At 46.7% G+C, this 18,474-nt stretch overlaps 1 protein-coding gene and 4 pseudogenes across 1 annotated transcript in view; 3 read left to right on the top strand and 2 right to left on the bottom strand.

The window, feature by feature from the left end:
* ALG5 (ALG5 dolichyl-phosphate beta-glucosyltransferase) overlaps window positions 1-18,474 on the top strand; it is a 137,894-nt gene that overhangs the window by 40,174 nt on the left and 79,246 nt on the right. Inside the window, exon 3 of the mRNA XM_063951850.1 lies at window positions 2,692-2,738. Within this exon, the coding sequence (XP_063807920.1) occupies window positions 2,692-2,738 (47 nt within the window). The remainder of the gene's footprint in view (window positions 1-2,691; window positions 2,739-18,474) is intronic.
* Window positions 13,257-13,376, bottom strand: LOC135052709 (5S ribosomal RNA; annotated as a pseudogene).
* Window positions 14,116-14,233, bottom strand: LOC135052463 (5S ribosomal RNA; annotated as a pseudogene).
* On the top strand, window positions 15,046-15,163 carry LOC135052432 (5S ribosomal RNA; annotated as a pseudogene).
* LOC135052198 (5S ribosomal RNA) lies at window positions 16,916-17,035 on the top strand (annotated as a pseudogene).

Here is an 18,474-nt window from a genome sequence, read left to right as displayed (position 1 = left end):
GTCATATTTCCTAATCATTTTAAGTACTAGGGAACGTTTTATTTTATTTATTTTATTGTTAATACCTCGGATGTTCCAAGCAAGAAGTTTCAGGTCAGGCATTGCACTAGTGAAATTGTCTGACTCACAACGGATAAATACCATGCAAGATGGTTAGGCTGACCCATTAGCAAAAGCAGCCAGATATACAGATACTTTATCAAGGCGCATAGAGGGTCAACATCCCCCTGAAAGAGGCCCCGCATATAATAGCCCAAAATAACAACAGTCTGTTATCCCTAAAACCATGCCGTCTGCTTTTCCTAGGTCGTAGGCCATGCCAGCCAATACAATATACCTTCACGTCACAAATTATAATACGTAAATATGAAAAACAAAAAACTGAAGAAAGAGAAATATACCTCCCCAAACTTTGGCATACCCGTACCCCTAACAACACCCAAACCCTTAAGATCTAAATTCTTAAGAAAATCCTGTAAGTAAGCAACGTTATTCAATGAAGCCCAGAGCCACCAAAGCAATGAGGCTCCCCGGACTTATACTTGCATAACTGAGGCATAGAAGTTCGGAAATATCAATGCAGGAGGTCAATCTGGAGCCAGCTGACGTGCGCGCCCGTTGCATATCTGTCCAGCCAGGCAGCCGCCTCTGTAGAAGAATTAAAGAATTTAGTCTCCCCCTCCGCCACCACACGAAGCCTGGAAGGAAATAGCATAGAAAAGGAGAGATTCAGGTCCCGGAGATGACGTTTGATGCACAGGAATTGGTCCCGGTCTTTTTGGACATCTGCAGCGAAGTCCGGGAATGTTGACACCATGACGCCATTCCTGAGGAGTGGACCCTTCGTGCGACCCAGACGAAGGACAGAGTCACGGTCTTTATAATGCAAGAATTTTGTGATAAAAGTTCGTAGAGGGGCACCAGGAGGTAGAGGCCTGGAGGGTATTCTGTGGGCACGTTCCACCGCGAACTATGAGGTAAAGGAGTCTGCGCCATACAGCTCTTTGAGCCATGATTCCAGAAAGTCCTCAGGATGAGACCCTTCTTCTTTCTCAGGCAGGCCTACAAACCGTACGTTATTTCTGCGTAGGCGTCCCTCCATGTCTAGGAGCTTGGCTTGCAGTGATGAAACCTGCTGGGGCACTGTTGAAACGGTTTGCTTCAAAGGGCCACATAAATCCTCTTGGTTGGAGACCCACGTCTCGGCCTCACCCACTCTCTCGCGGATGTGCTGAGCATCCTGTCTCAAGAATGAAAGATCGCATTGCACTTTCTCTATTTTGTCGGATAAACGTTGTTCGCTACCCGCTATAGCTTCCAGTACCTGTTGAATGGAGGAGGTGAGGAGAGGAGCAGTGCTGCAGGCGGCTGGGGAGCTGAGATCGATGGCCAGGCACCTCGACGGCCAGGCACAGCTGAGATCGCCAGCCAGGCACCTCTCTCCCTGCAGCGCCTTCCCCCACCCCCGCAGACATGTCCCCCGCTGCCAGTCCTCCCCGCCGGCCGCCTATCTCTGCGCCGCCCGCAGCACCTCTCTTCCTGCAGCGCCTCCCCCCACCGCTCCACACATGTCCTCCGCAGCCAGCCCCTCCTGCTCGCGGCCGCCGATCTCTGCTCCCCTTGCCGCTGCTGTCAGTGCAGCCGCTGACAGAACCCTGTGTACGGCCAAATCCAACAGTCGGATTTGGCCGTCCATTGAATAGGGGTTGTCGGATCCGACTCCTATTGAATATACCCCTAAGTGTGGACCAGCAGTCAGACAGGAAGGGGAGCTCAGGCAGTGTCGCAGAATAAAGGCACAGACAGGTGCAGGTGGCACTAAAGTCCCAAATATTCAGTGTCAAGAAAGGCAGTCTGTATCAGAGTAGCAGGAGATATGAACAGTGTGCACATAAATAGCTCACTCAGCCAAGTAGACTCCACAGGCTAGCAGTACTATGTAACGCTGACTGAGGGAGCTGCTTCCAAGATGGCCGCCGGATCCACAGCTCCCACTCCCCCTTTGCAGAAATGTAGACTCCAGACGCTGGGCTCGCTGAGTGGCAAGGTGGGGACAACTAGGGGCTTCATGGGAACACTCCACACCCCAGGCACCCAGTGACGCTGGTTTCTGTCGCGGACGCCCGGGACCGCGTAGCCGGAAGCACCAAATTTAGCCCAGGGATCCTGAGAAGGCCTAGGCCTCAGTACTGGGCGCCGCAGTCAAACTGACAGGGATGGCTGCAGGAGACGCCCGCCGCTGCCCAGAGGGATAGGGGATGATGAGCAACCCAAGTGTGGCTCTGGAAGGGCTCAGGATAGCTGGCAGGATTAATAGCCCAGGGAGCTCCAGGAATTTGCTGCCTACTCGCTTGCCGCCGTGGCCACGCCCCATATTTTACTAACTTGAATATCTTCAGTTATTCTATGTATGTTAATTCATATTACTTTTTTTTTTTTTTTAATGCATTTAAGTATTGATTATGAAGTTCCCGTCTTCCATCATCCTTTGATCAGTAAAGTTTGCACTTTTAGAAGTGTTAATGCTTAATAATATGCTTATTGCATTGATTAATCAGTGTCAAATTTCTATACAGCTAATATAAATAACAAAAACGCAACGGTGTAATAGAAACATATCTACTAGTCCATGTTTTTTCCTATGTTCGCTTTGTTTTATAATCTGGGTTGACGTATTATTTTTACTTTCAGTACCTGTTATGATGGACGAGGCAGTGGAATATCTTGAGAAGAAACAGGTATGGGTAAAAAAGAAGTGTTTGAGTACAATGGTTTCCGCTTTACCATGAAGGCACAAAAATAACAACAAAACAACCACCTTCCTGTGTATAAAGCCAACAGCCTGTGTTACTTTTAAAATGGCCCAGCACTAGATGATCTTACCACTTGGCTTGAGCACTGTCGAGTTTGGGGTTTCCTTTTACCATGTCTGTAGTTTGTTCATTGATCATGCATGTTCGTTAACCCCTGTTTATTTAGGTATGAATTACCTCCTATTTCTCTAGCATCCATAAGGGGTATTGGGGAATCTAGTACAATGGGGTATAGACGGGGTCCAAAGGAGCCTGTGCACTTTAAATTTCTTCACTGGGTGTGCTGGCTCCTCCCCTCTATGCTCCCTCCCACAGGCAGTTTAGAAAAAAGTGCCCTCAGGAGAGGATGCATACTCTGCAGCTCCAGAGAGTTTTTCAATTTCTTTTTAGTGTTTGTTATTTTTGGTATGCTGTTTGGGCAACGGCATACCTGTACCGTGGGAGTTGGGGTGGGGGGACGGTCACCAGCCTTACGAGGTGCAGAGCTGCTTCCCTGCTGCAGGACCACCGTCCTGAGGGGTTGTTGTTCAGCGGGGCACTGCACCCTGGCTGTCACAGCCCCACCTGAAAGTGACATCTGTGGTGAGTACAAACCGGGGGCATTGCTGGTGGGGTCCCCCGGTTCACTGTGCGGCTGAATGCGGACGTGGCATATGTGTAGGCTGGCATATGTTCCCCGTGTAGACTGGCTCACAATCGCTTAGACTAGCACTTGTTGTGATGTTTTTAAGCTCAAAGGAGACATTGCCAATATAAATAATAACTATAGCTCCGGCGCTATTGGAGGGGGCGGGGCTAACTCAGAGCGGGACCAAAGGCATTTTGGCGCCTTCCTCTGCTTACTGCAGCCATGGACAGCACACACAGCACTTCCTGACTCCTCAGACACGTTGGAAATCTGGTACAGGGTGTAGCAAAGGGGGAGATCCGCTATTGTACACTATCTGGGTCGTCTACAGGACAGAATTTATTAGTGTTTACTGTGTTAACGTTAGCTGACAGCCTCACTGGGGCTGTACAGATAGGGGTGTGCTGGTGTCCGCTCTGTGTGTTTCCTCTCACATACAGTAGGGCAGGCTTGTAATATATTACTGTCTGTGTGTATGTGATTGTGCTTATTGTGAAAAATGGGTAAACACAAGCTGTGCAGTGTATGCCACACCAGATTCTCTCCATTATCATCTGATTCTGTTTCATGTGAACAATGCAGCCAATCTTCACAAATCAGTTAAGGGGCTGGGGGAGAGGGTCCAGAGCCCCACTGGCTAGGGCAGGCATGTCCAAACTGCGGCCCTCCAGCTGTTGTGAAACTACATATCCCAGCATGCCCTGACACAGTTTTACTGTCAGAGAATGCTAAAGCTGTGTCAGGGCATGCTGGGATGTGTAGTTTCTCAACAGCTGGAGGGCCGCAGTTTGGACATGCCTGGGCTAGGGTCTCTTAAAACTATGATGTCTGATATGTCATCCCAGCTCAATGCTAATGTACAGAAAACTCAGCTACTACAACAGGCTGTTGCAGATTTAGCTGCTAGGGCAGATGTTACTCAGTCCCCTCCACTCATGCAGGACCACAAAAGCGTGGTTTGCCTTCTCTAGTATCTGACGAAGATGGGGAGGGCTTGGACTCCGTTAGTGGGGATCCCGATTCTGCTCAGGGTATTGAACCCCTAATTTTGGCTATACGGGACTTGTTAAAGCTCCCTCTAGAGGACACTACGTCATAGCAGTCATTTTTCTTTACACAAAACATGCCTAATGTCACTTTCCCTGATTCTGCAGAGTTAGATGGCCTATTCAAGCTGGCCTGGAAAAATCCAGACAAAAAATTCCAAGTGTTCAAAAAGTTTTTGTGCACTTTCCCATTTGCTCCTGATAGTAGGAAATTTTGGGAGGAATACCCAGGGGTTGATGTGTCAGGCTCTCGACTGTCCAAAAAGGCGGTGCTGCCTGCCCCGGGCTCCTTTACCATCAAGGATCCCGGGTATAGGAAGATAGAGACTACACTCAAATCTATTTACATGGCAGCAGGTGTATCGCAAAGGCCGGTGATTGTGGGTTGCTGGATGACCCATGCCATTCATTCATGGGCCACTGAAATTCAGGAAGGTCTCTCTGGGGCTATGCACCTGGTCACTATGGTGACCCTCCTAAAGTACATTCAGGACACTACACTTGTCCTCTGTGATTTGCTCAAGGAAATGGGGAACATTAATGCTAGGACTTCTGCCATGGCAGTGTCGGCGTGCAGGGCCTTGTGGTTCCGTCAGTGGATAGCGGACACGGAATCCAAACGTAGTGTGGAATCCCTCCCCTTTTCAGGGGAATGGCTCTTTGGGGTTGAATTGGATACCTGGATTTCCAAAGTTACGGCTGAGAAATCCACATTTCTCCCCTCTGGGGCCCCGCCGGCGAGACGCTTCTTCCCAGGGCCGTCTGTACAGTCCTTTCGGGGTCTCAGATTTCGATCTAAGGCCAGAGGTGCCTCTAATGCGACTAAAGGCACCAGAGGTAAGTCAAGAAAACCTGCAAGCACCAGCTCTCAGGAACAGACCACCAGTTCTGCTTCCACTAAGACCACAGCATGACTGTGCCCACCCACCCTGAGGGGATCTCGAGGTGGTAGCTTGACTGCGTCACTTCAGCCGAGTCTGGAAGGCTTCCTGCCAGGATACCTGGGTCAGGGATCTCGTTTCTCAGGGCTACAAGCTGGAATTCGACAGTGCTCCTCCCCAACGATTTTTCAAATCAAGCTTACCAGCTTTGGAGGATATGCAGGTTACGTTGCAACAGGCCATCCTAAAGTTGGTCCAGTCCCATCGTCATTGTTCCAGTAACAATACAGCAATGCAGCAAGGGTTATTACGCCAACCTGTTTGTGGTACTGAAACCGGACAGTTCGGTAAGACCCATTCTGAATCTAAAGTCCTTGAATCCTTACTTGAAGGTGTTCAAGTTCAAAATGGAATCATTGCGAGCAGTGATTGCGGGCCTGGAAGAACAGGAATTCATGGTCTCCGTGGATGTCAAGGACGCCTACCTCCATATTCCGATTTGGCCGCCTCATCAGGTGTACCTGCGATTTGCCCTGCTGGCTAATCATTACCAATTCCAGGCGCTGCCCTTCGGTCTGTCCACAGCTCCGAGGGTGTTCACAAAGGTGATGGCGGAGATGATGTTCCAGCTCCGGGTCCAGGGAGTCAATATTGTCCCTTACCTGGACGACCTTCTGATCAAAGCAGATCCAGGGAGCTTTTGTTGCTCCATATCAACCGCACTATCCAACTTCTGTCACACCATGATGGATCGTCAACTTGCAGAAGTCCCACCTGGAGCAGACTCAGCAACTCGTGTTCCTGGGGATGTTGCTGGATACTGTGGCCCAGAAGGTGTTCCTACCAGAGGACAAGGCGAAAACACTTCAGGAGATAGAAACATAGAATTTGTCGGCAGATAAGAACCACTTGGCCCATCTAGTCTGCCCCTTTTTTTTTTTTTTTTTATATTATTTTTTATCACTAACCTTATTTGATCCTTATTTCTTTGTAAGGATATCCTTATGTCTATCCCATGCATGTTTAAATTGCTCTACTGTCTTAGCCTCTACCACCTCTGATGGGAGGCTATTCCACTTGTCCACTACCCTTTCTGTGAAATAATTTTTCCGCAAATTTCCCCTGAACCTCCCCCCCTCCAGTCTCAGTGCATGTCCTCGTGTCCTATTGCTTCTCTTCATTTGAGAAGAGATGGTCCGCATGGTACTCCAACCTGCTCGAGTGTCCATCCATCTTTGCATAAGATTGTTGGGGGAAATGGTGGCCTCATACGAGGCGATCCAATATGGACGGTTCCATGCCAGAACTTTTCAGCTGGATCTGCTGAGCAAATGGTCCGGATCACATCTTTAGATACACCGGATGATACAGCTGTCTCCTCCGGCCAGGATTTCCCCCCTAAGGTGGCTGCAGTCCTCCAATCTACTGAAGGGCTGGAGTTTTAGGATTCAGGATTGGACCCTCCTCACGACGGATGCGAGTCTAAGAGGATGGGGTGCTGTCACCCAAGGGGCGCAGTTCCAGGGCAGCTGGTCAGCCCACGAAAGCCTCCTTCCGATCAGTATTCTGGAACTTCGGGCGATCTACAATGCACTGCTTCAGGGCTCTCCTCTGCTCAAGGATCGGGCGATCCAGGTTCAGTCAGAAAACGCCACAGCAGTGGCATATGTCAGTCGGTAAGGTGGGGACAAAAAGCAGAGCCTGCGTGCGAGCTGTGTCAAAGATACTCCTCTGGGCGGAAAGCAATGCAAGAGCAATGTCCGCAACCTTCATTCCGGGAGTAGACAACTGTGAAGTGGACTTCATGAGTCATCACAATCTACACCCAAGGGAGTGGGGTCTCCACCAGCAGGTGTTCCAGCAGGTCATCGACCGGTGGGGCTGCCCACAGATAGACATGATGGCTTCTCATCTCAACAAGAAGCTTCACTGGTATTAGAAAAAAATGGTTTAGGTTTCAACTGTGCGCTCCCAATCTGCACTCTGGAGCAAGGAACCACACCTGTTCCCTAAGACATGCACAAACAAAGAAATATAAACCACATGCACTTAGAGAAACTATACAAGGGATTTAAAATACAATACTTATCATAAATGATCAAATATACTATGTCCCTCATTGTCTCAATCCTTCATTAGACTGGCTCGCATCTCGATAACAACCGTCTGGATCTTTCTAAATGACTATCTCTTCAGTGTTTCTAGAGTGAATTTACTTACATATCAATTCACTCTTGCATGCATTAAAAGGTTTCTTTCAAACTGCACTCTATCGTCTGCTTGTTATTGTAAAGTGATAAAACTTGCATTGTATTTCTTCCCTGCGTGCACAAAAAAAGGTATGTTTTCACTTCCAGTAAAAAACGATGTCTTTAATTCCCACAACGATAAAACTTTATCCACATATGTAAAACTATATAAAAGTTCATAAAATCTGCTGTACCAGACCGGATCAGACCGTTGGAAACTCAGGACAAGAAGCAGCCGTCTCAGCATCCGCCTCTGCAGTCAGCTGCTGGTGTAATCTATGATGTGGCTTGTTCTTACTGCGCTCTCCCGTTGCTGGTTCATGTAGTAGTCTGGGATCAACGCGTTTCAGAGATGGCGCTCTCCTTTGTCAAGATTCCCCTTGTTCAATACATCTGGGTATTTAACCTTTTTTCTCTTACGTCCTAGAGGATGCTGGGGTCCACATTAGTACCATGGGGTATAGACGGGTCCACCAGGAGCCATTGGCACTTTAAGAGTTTGAGAGTGTGGGCTGGCTCCTCCCTCTATGCCCCTCCCACCAGACTCAGTTTAGAAAATGTGCCCGGAGGAGCCGGTCACAGCTAGGGGAGCTCTACAGAGCTTTTCTAGTTAAAGTTATTTTTAGAGTTTATTTTTTTACAGGAGGCTGTTGGCAACAGCCTGCCTGCAACGAGGGACTAAGGGGGGGGGGGGGGGGGGAGCATTGTCCGCCCAGCGGAGTCTGAGCCACTGTCTCCACTGACTGGACACTGAGCTCCAGAGGGGTCTGATCGTTCTCCGCCACAGGGACCGTTCGCTGCAGCAGCATGCCGCCAACCCCTTACAGTGCTGAAGAGTGGTGAGTGAGACACCGCCCCCCCTAGCAAGCGGGGGGCCGATGTGAAGATGGCGGCAACGGGGAGGGAGAGCAGTATTAACTGCGCTCCTGTGAAGGTTCAGAGGCACATGGTGCGGCGCTGTGAGGGGCGCCCTGAGCGGCACCCTGAGCCAGCGCTTACCCCCACACAGGTCCACAAGTCTGTCGGGTTCCACGGATCTCAGCCAGCAAGTTTTACCTCAGGCCAGTATAATCTATGAAGAGCGGGAAGACAGCACTATTAAGGGGGCGGAGCTTCTCCTCAGAGCGGACCCAGCAGCGTTCCATCACCATTTTCCTGCCTGCATAGCGCTGGATGGAAGAACAGGTCCCTCCACAGCAGCTCCAACTGTCAGTACACGGTACCAGGGGGCTGTAGAAGGGGGAGGGGAGGCTGTAAACCAACTGTGTCTCCTATTAATGGACACAGTCTGCGCTGACAAGGGGTCTCCCTTTGCTGAAAGCGTTGTGTGTGTGGGTTGGCTCCAATCTCTGTCTCTCTTGCCATTCTTGGGGGGGAAACTCTGTCTGCCCCCACGTGTGTGTGTGTGTGTGTGTGTGTGTGTGTGTGTGTGTGTGTGTGTGTGTGTAGTGTTTGATGGTCTCCTTTAGCTATGTCCAGGGACACTGTGTCATGTGCTGCAGAGGATTTATCCTGCTAGGATGATCCCATTCCATGTAATCAGGATAGCACTGGTTTAGCACAGATACCAGCAAGGGAGCCTGAGTGGTTTTCCTCTATCAAATCTTGGATTTCTCAGATTTCTGACAGGATTGCAAGTAATGAATCTGCAACCCAGGTACTACAGAGCTCTATGGCAGTATGGCCTGGTTCTGGTACCTCAGGATGCCCCGTTATATACCCCCACAAACGTGCGCTTGTGCATGTCACACAAGACGACATGGATACAGATTCTGACACTACAGATGGTGATAGGGATGTGTTGCGGGGGTCCGCATCTCTTGCAAAGGGGGTGCAATTGTTGATAGAGGCTATTAGGGATGTGTTAAATGTTAATGATACCACACCTGAGCAGGTTGAGGAGGCTTTTTTCACTGAAAATAAAAAAGCCTCGCTAACCTTCCCTGCGTCAAAGGAATTGAATGCTATATTTGAAAAAGCATGGGTAAACCCTGAGAAAAAATTCCAGATCCCTAAAAGGGTCCAGGTGGCATTTCCTTTCCCTGAGGAGGATAGGAAAAAATGGGAAAACCCGCCGATTGTTGACGCCTGTGTCCAGACTCTCAAAGAAGGTGGTTTTACCTGTTCCAGGATCTACCGCCTTAAAGGAGCCGGCTGATAGGAAAATTGATAACACGCTTAAATCAATGTGTTCTGCTTCAGGGGCCATTTTACGTCCCACTATTGCTACTGCATGGATTGCAAAGGCAATAGTAAAGTGGTCGGCTACCTTACTTGAGGATTTGGATACGATGGATAGGGATGACGTTGCATTGTATTTACGCAACATAAATGATTCTGCAGGTTTTATGGTAGAATCCATGGAAGGCCTGGGTTCCATGGCTGCGGGAATATCTTCCATGTCTGTTTCAGCTCGTCTGGGATTGTGGCTGCGCCAGTGGTTGGCCGACGCGGAATCCAGAAGAAGTGTGGAGTCCCTACCCTATACAGGTCAGGCTCTCTTTGGGGAAGCTCTTGATGCGTGGATATCCACCGCTACAGCGGGTAAGTCTCCGTTTCTTCCCTCAGCAGCACCTGCTCCGAAGAAATCTTTCTCTTCATCTGCAACGCAGTCCTTTCGGCCTAACAAGCCTAGAAAGGCAAGAACTTCCAATACTTTCTTTAGGGGAGATCGGGTTAAGTCCAAGAAACCTGCCCATGCAGGTTCCCAGGAACAAAAGCCTGCTTCGGGTTCGTCAAAGTCCTCTGCATGACGGTGGACTGCACGCCTCGGTGGTGGGGCCAGTGGGATCGAGACTCAGATACTTCCGTCATGTCTGGGTATCGTCCGGCCTGGATCCCTGGGTGGTAGATGTTGTGTCTCAGGGATACAGGCTGGAATTTCAAAGTCTCCCTCCTCATCACTTTTTAAAGTCAGGCTTGCCAACTCTGTTGGAGGACAGCACTGTACTACAAGACGCTGTCCGAAAGCTGGTAGAGGCACAGGTCATTGTGCCAGTACCACCTCACATTCTGAACAATGGTTACTATTCGAACCTTTTCGTGGTACCAAAACCGGATGGTTCGGTCAGGCCCATTCTGAACCTAAAATCATTGAACCCCTTTCTAAAGGAGTTCAAGTTCAAGATGGAGTCTCTCAGGGCGGTGATATCAGGTCTGGAAGAAGGGGAATTCCTGGTATCCCTGGATATCAAGGATGCGTACCTCCACATTCCAATCTGGCTGCCGCATCAGGCTTATCTCCGCTTTGCATTGCTGGGCTGTCATTTCCAGTTCCAGGCACTGCCATTCGGCCACTACACAGCACCGAGGGTGTTTACCAAGGTGATGGCGGAAATGATGTTTCTCCTCCGCAAGCAGGGTGTGAACTTCATTCCATATCTGGACGACCTGCTGATAAAGGCATCGTCAAAGGAGAGGCTGCGGCAGTCCATTGTTCTCACAATGCGACTGCTCCAGAGTCTCGGTTGGATTCCGAACCTTCCAAAGTCACATTTGGAACCAACCCAGAGGTTGTCATTTCTGGGAATGATCCTGGATACGGAAGTGCAGAGGGTGTTTCTTCCGCAGGAAAAGGCGTTGGTGATACAAGCCATGGTCCGGGATGTCCTGAAGCCACCCCGGGTATCTGTTCATCAATGCATTCACCTATTGGGAAGGATGGTGGCCTCTTACGAGGCTCTCCAGTATGGGAGGTTCCACGCTTGGATCTTCCAACTGGATCTCCTGGACAAGTGGTCGGGATCTCACCTCCACATGCACCAGAGAATTCGTCTGTCGCCAAAGGCCAGGATTCCACTCCTTTGGTGGCTCCAATTGCCTCACCTTCTGGAGAAATGCAGGTTCAGGATTCAGGGCTGGGTCCTTCTAACCACGGATGCAAGCCTTTGTGGCTGGGGAGCAGTCACTCAAGGAGTAATCTTCCAAGGACGGTGGTCAAGCTTGGAAGCCGGCCTGCCCTCAACATCCTGGAACTAAGAGCCGTCTACAACGGTCTTCTTCAGGCGGCCCCTCTTCTGAGAAATCGGGCCATTCAAGAGCAGTCTGACAACGTAACAACAATGGCTTACATAAACCGACAGGGCGGAACGAAGAGCAGAGCGGCAATGTCAGAGGTGACAAGAATACTCCTCTGGACAGAAAAGCACGCGTTGGCGCTGTCAGCCATCTTCATTCCGGGAGTAGACAACTGGGAAGCAGACTTCCTCAGCAGACACGATCTCCATCCAGGAGAGTGGGGACATCATCAGGAGGTGTTCAAGGAAATAACAGATCTTTGGGGTTTACCCCAAATAGACATGATGGCCTCTCGTCTCAACAAGAAGCTTCAACGTTATTGTTCCAGGTCGAGGGACCCATAGGCAGTGGCAGTGGACGCCCTGGTGTCTCCGTGGGTGTTCCAGTCAGTGTACGTGTTTCCACCACTCCCACTCATCCCAAGAATCCTAAAGCTCATAAGGAGAACAAGGGTTCAAGCGATCCTCATTGCCCCAGACTGGCCAAGAAGGGCTTGGTACGCGGACCTTCTGAATCTACTGCAAGAATAGCCGAGGCCTCTTCCTCTTCGGGAGGACCTGCTGCAGCAGGGGCCATTCGCCTATCAAGACTTACCGTGGCTACGTTTGACGGCATGGAAGTTAAGCGCCTGATTCTTGCTTGGAAGGGCATTCCGAAGGAGGTTATTCCTACCCTCATACAGGCTAGGAAAGGGGTAACGTCTAAACATTACCATCGTATTTGGAAGAAATATGTCTCTTGGTGTGAGTCCAAGAAGTTTCCTTACGGTGGAGTTTCAACTGGGACGTTTCCTCCTCTTCCTGCAAGCAGGAGTGGATATGTAGCCTGAGTTTGGGTTCTGTGAAGGTCCAGATTTCAGTCCTATCCATTTTCTTTCAGAAACAATTGGCTGCCCTCCCTGAGGTTCAGACCTTTTTGAAGGGAGTTCTGCATATCCAACCTCCCTTTGTACCACCTACGGCGCCTTGGGACCTTAACGTGGTGTTGCAGTTCCTCCAGTCCGATTGGTTTGAACCTCTACAGGAGGTAGAGGTGAAATTTCTTACATGGAAGGCGGTCACTTTGTTGGCCTTAGCTTCTGCTAGACGTGTGTCCGAGCTGGGGGCTTTATCCTGTCAAAGCCCTTACTTGTTCTTCCACCAAGATAGAGCTGAGCTCCGGACTCGTCAGCAGTTTCTTCCGAAGGTTTTGTCAGCATTTCATATCAAGTACAAGGGACCAAGAAAAGAGATATTGGAAAAAAAGACTCTTTTGTGGGAGCACTCTAATTCAGAGGTTACAGTATAATTTGTATAATACTGATAAGAACAATGTAATTAGATAAATATTAAAATTAAATTCTATGAGTGACCATTTGTGAACAAAATAGCTTAGCGAAAATATGGATAGATTATGTTATTCGTGATCTCAAATATCACAGTCTGCAAATTGCCGGAAGTTGAAATCTGTGATGCTGTTGTCACCATGCTCTTGCATAATATCTCTTATGTAATGTATGACCATCATTTATTCTGCTAATATCTATTTCAGATCATTATAGGCGCAGAGAATTAAATCATTGGTCACATGAATCCAAGTGTCGGATAGCATAAAATTGAGTGCCACTGTATCCGATAGCCAGTTTATTGCAGTACCAGGGTGTTCAGAGGTGGTCTACCATCCTAGTACTAACCTGGCCTTTCACTGCTTAGCTTCCAAGTTCAGAAGAGATTGGGCATCTCCAGTGAAGTATGACCGCAATTATTAGGCTCCCCTCTTTGGTCACTCCAAATATATGCCGTGTGGCTACTATATGTTGAGGATAAAGAGCATATGTAACGTAAATGTTACAGACATAAGAGATTACATGCAGTCATCTGGCTACTCGAACTGTGACTCGGCGGCCACAATGAAAGATATATAAATACATCAATCTGTAAAGGGCAATTTATGTGGAAAATTCATATGAGGAAAATGTATGGTTCTTGTAAGGTGTACAAGAGCCAAAAGAAAAAGAAAGACTATATGTCTTTTCTGGGGCACACTTTTATTGTAAATTAGGTGGTCTTGTGATGTTTAAAATGTAACTTTTATTAATGATCCTCTAAAAAAATGGCTATAAGGCAAAGGGCAAAGTAACAACAATATTTTACTTGCAATTATCATGGGATTTTAGTCTAACTCAAATTGTGATTTGATTAATTAGAGTTTAGGTGATATAAATCAAACTTAATAGCTCCGTTGGGCGAAATTATATGTGTGTCTCTGATGCTGGAACGGATAAATACTATAGGGCATGTGAATTACCTTCTTCCGAAAAAATATATATTATAAACATGCAATATACTGGTATTGAAAATCCTAATGTACCGGAAGAAAGGAATATTATTAAATCTTATAAGCCGGGCTCCACACTAATAATGGGTAGATAGTGATTATCACAAGCTGAAATAGAGAATAATACTTAGGCTCCAGGTCCCGTGTCCTGAGTTTGGATATAAATACCTGCAGTACCAAGTATTCCCTGGTGGTCTTCCAACCAGGTACTGACCTGGCCCACAGTGCTTGGCTTCCAAGATCAGACGAGGTTAGGCATACTCAGTGTGGTTTGACCGCAGGTAGGTATATCCTGCTTGGATGGTACCCGGAACCGAGTACATACATTTGTTTTGTTTTGCTCCAAATGGTGGATCAAACGCATGACTAGTCACCGGTATAGGTATTTTCATTCACACAGTTACATATATTTTTTTATTATTTTTTTGACATTCCCAGTTATATTTATATTTATTTTCCGGTACTCCCTCTCATCCTGTCTAAACAATCTGAGTGGCTCTGCAATGCAATATGTAAACAGAGCACCACTTTGTTATAAGACAGGACAGTAGAAGAGTCCCTCTACCTTCCTTCGGTCTCAGTGTCGTTTCTCACCACCCTCTCATTTTGTCATTCGATGGGTATACAGATGATAAAAAAGCAGAAGTGGTGTTTAACACAGACCTGAGTCTCTTCGTTTATACCTATTTTTTGAACACCATAAATTCCTGTACATCAGAATCATAATATTATCTACTCAGTACCCCTGGCCAAACCTAGAGAGTCTATATTTACACACCTCGGACCAACCCAACCAGCCCTCAGCGGGTCCTTTTTGGTTTCACCATTGACTTCTATTAGCCACTGAGGCTATCTACTTATTTGTTGATTCAAGGTCAACAACATTGAAGAAGAGCTATTACATTTGAATTACTCAAACTTTTTGAAGTTCAGTCCAGGGGGCCGTGGAAGCCTCTGGATTTTTGGAAACCATCAGGGAATAGCAGAGGCCGCCAGTGTTTGGACTTAAGAACATCCAGTAATCTCATCAAAGCACTTGGGGATTTCTCAGAGCACGATACTCGGTTCCGGGTACCATCCAAGCAGGATATACCTACCTGCGGTCAAATCACACTGAGTATGCCTAACCTCGTCTGATCTTGGAAGCCAAGCACTGTGGGCCAGGTCAGTACCTGGTTGGGAGACCACCAGGGAATACTTGGTACTGCAGGTATTTATATCCAAACTCAGGACACGGGACCTGGAGCCTAAGTATTATTCTCTATTTCAGCTTGTGATAATCACTATCTACCCATTATTAGTGTGGAGCCCGGCTTATTAGATTTAATAATATTCCTTTCTTCCGGTACATTAGGATTTTCAATACCAGTATATTGCATGTTTATAATATATATTTTTTCGGAAGAAGGTAATTCACATGCCCTATAGTATTTATCCGTTCCAACATCAGAGACACACATATAATTTCGCCCAACGGAGCTATTAAGTTTGATTTATATCACCTAAACTCTAATTAATCAAATCACAATTTGGGTTAGACTAAAATCCCATGATAATTGCCAGTAAAATATTGTTGTTACTTTGCCCTTTGCCTTATAGCCATTTTTTTAGAGGATCATTAATAAAAGTTACATTTTAAACATCACAAGACCACCTAATTTACAATAAAAGTGTGCCCCAGAAAAGACATATAGTCTTTCTTTTTCTTTTGGCTCTTGTACCTTACAAGAACCATACATTTTCCCCAGACCAGTTTACTGAACTATCTCTGGGAGCACCGCCAACCTAGTGCCAAATACCAATTATTTGTTTTGCATTATGGCCATATGTTGGTTTTATTTAGAGCTATAGCTTTAACTTCCATTATATATAGTACCAAGCATCTATACTGAGAGATCCTGTGCAGACTCCACCAACCCTTCTCTAGAAAATTCATATGAGCCACATACCATCTACAGATGGGCTTGCCTTGTACCAATAATATGTGTTACACAATGGTTGCAAACATAAGAGATTACGTGCAATCAGCTGATTAATCAGCATGTGACACGGCGGTCACAAAAATAAATATATACGTGCAATCACCTAATTACTCAGCATGTGACACGGCGGTCACAGAAAGAACATCAATAGGTTAAAGGATAATATATGTGGAAAAAATTCATATATGCCACATACCATCTGCAGATGGATTTACCTTGTACCTAAACATAGAGCTTTAGATCACCAGTACGGCCGTACTAGAATATACTGTGTCTTAATGCCAATTATAATTATACTGTAGGAGACAGCGTATAAATGATAGCATAATAGCAGGCAAAGACTTTTATCAAAGCGACACCAGCTCCAACTGAATGACCCCTCTGAACCACAGAAAAAGGGGGAGTTTATATCACAGCAAGTTATATATGAAACCTACAGAAAGTGCTCATGACATTAGTATACTAGGAAGAAATCCACTGCATGGAGCTCATCAGCAATTCCCTGTGAAAATCTAATTCAACCAATAAGTTTTGGGGCTGGGAGTACACATCCAGTAATTTAATGGTGTCTGTAAGCCGCAATTGTCAATATTCCATCATTGTGACCTTTCAAATAAGGATCCTTATTGTGAGGCTGACTAAGGGTTAATTGCTGAATAACAACAGGATGATTGAACCTATATGCAATGTCTCTAATACTCTGAATTCTATGTGAAAACCGTTGCAAATAGGATAATGTCAGATGGCTGTTGAGCAAGAAAATTACAGCCTTTCAGTCACACAAAGTGGTGTTACATAAGCGTGGTGTGAATAAGTTTCACAGTGGTGTGGGGTATATACGATACCAGTGCTGGTATTGGCGCTGCCCGTCCCGCTTTTGGCCGTGCAGAGGCTTCGGGGACTTGCGTTACATATGCTCTTTATCCTCAACATATAGTAGCCACACGGCATATATTTGGAGTGACCAAAGAGGGGAGCCTAATAATTGCGGTCATACTTCACTGGAGATGCCCAATCTCTTCTGAACTTGGAAGCTAAGCAGTGAAAGGCCGGGTTAGTACTAGGATGGGAGACCACCTCTGAACACCCTGGTACTGCAATAAACTGGCTATCTGATACAGTGGCACTCAATTTTATGCTATCCGACACTTGGATTCATGTGACCAATGATTTAATTCTCTGCGCCTATAATGATCTGAAATAGATATTAGCAGAATAAATGATGGTCATACATTACATAAGAGATGATATGCAAGAGCATGGTGACAACAGCATCACAGATTTCAACTTCCGGCAATTTGCAGACTGTGATATTTGAGATCACGAATAACATAATCTATCCATATTTTCGCTAAGCTATTTTGTTCACAAATGGTCACTCATAGAATTTAATTTTAATATTTATCTAATTAAATTGTTCTTATCAGTATTATACAAATTATACTGTAACCTCTGAATTAGAGTGCTCCCGCAAAAGAGTCTTTTTTCCAATATCTCTTTTCTTGGTCCCTTGTACTTGATATTTTTTGACTCCAGGGAGCACCACCGAAAGCAACATTTTGTGATATTAGGATAGATTATCATAATATCTACGGTTGCCATATATAGAAGTAATTCAGTTTAAATTCAGTTTTTCAGAGGCTATTAATTGTTTGATGTTTTTGGACTGGTGCGGTTCCCTCCCAAACCCCATTTCCCAAACGGCATTTCATATCAACCAACCTATTGTGGTGCCAGTGGCTACTGACTCCTCAATTACATCAAAGTTCTTGGATGTCGTATGGGCTCTGAAGATATATGTGAAGAGAACTTCTCGTCACAGAAAGTCAGACTCACTGTTTGTCCTCTATGATCCCAAGAAAATTGGGTGTCCTGCTTCTAAGCAGACTATTTCACGCTGAATTAAGTTCACTATCTAGCACGCTTATTCTACGACAGGGCTGCCGTGTCCAAAATCTGTTAAGGCCCACTCTACTCGTAAGGTGGGGTCTTCCTGGGTGGCTGCCCGGGGTGTCTCGGCAGTGCAACTTTGCCGAGCTGCAACTTGGTCTGGGTCGAACACGTTTGCAAAGTTTTACAAGTTCGATACTTTAAACGTCAGATCATCAGAGGCCAATCAGTTCTGCAGGAGCCTCAGCGTTCTTCCTCCCATTCTGGGAGCTTTGGTACATCCCCATGGTACTAATGTGGACCCCAGCATCCTCTAGGACGTAAGAGAAAATAGGATTTTGGTTACCTACCGGTAAATCCTTTTCTCGTCCAGCGCTTCGTTCTCCTGCAAATGTTATTTGGTTCAGTACAACTTCGTTTTAATTGAGTACTGCATTGTTACTTGGTAAGTAATGTTTCAGCTGTTGCGGAGTAGTTCAAGCTAGTTGACTTGACGTGCCTTGTATGTGTGAGCTGGTATGAATCTCACCACTATCTGTGTATAATCCTTCTCTCGAAGTATGTCGTCTCCTCGGGCACAGTTTCTAGACTGAGTCTGGTGGGAGGGGCATAGAGGGAGGAGCCAGCCCACACTCAAACTCTTAAAGTGCCA

This window comes from Pseudophryne corroboree, chromosome 2, assembly GCF_028390025.1.
Source record: "Pseudophryne corroboree isolate aPseCor3 chromosome 2, aPseCor3.hap2, whole genome shotgun sequence".
NCBI lineage: Eukaryota > Metazoa > Chordata > Amphibia > Anura > Myobatrachidae > Pseudophryne > Pseudophryne corroboree.
This window is presented reverse-complemented; position numbering and strand designations above follow the sequence as displayed.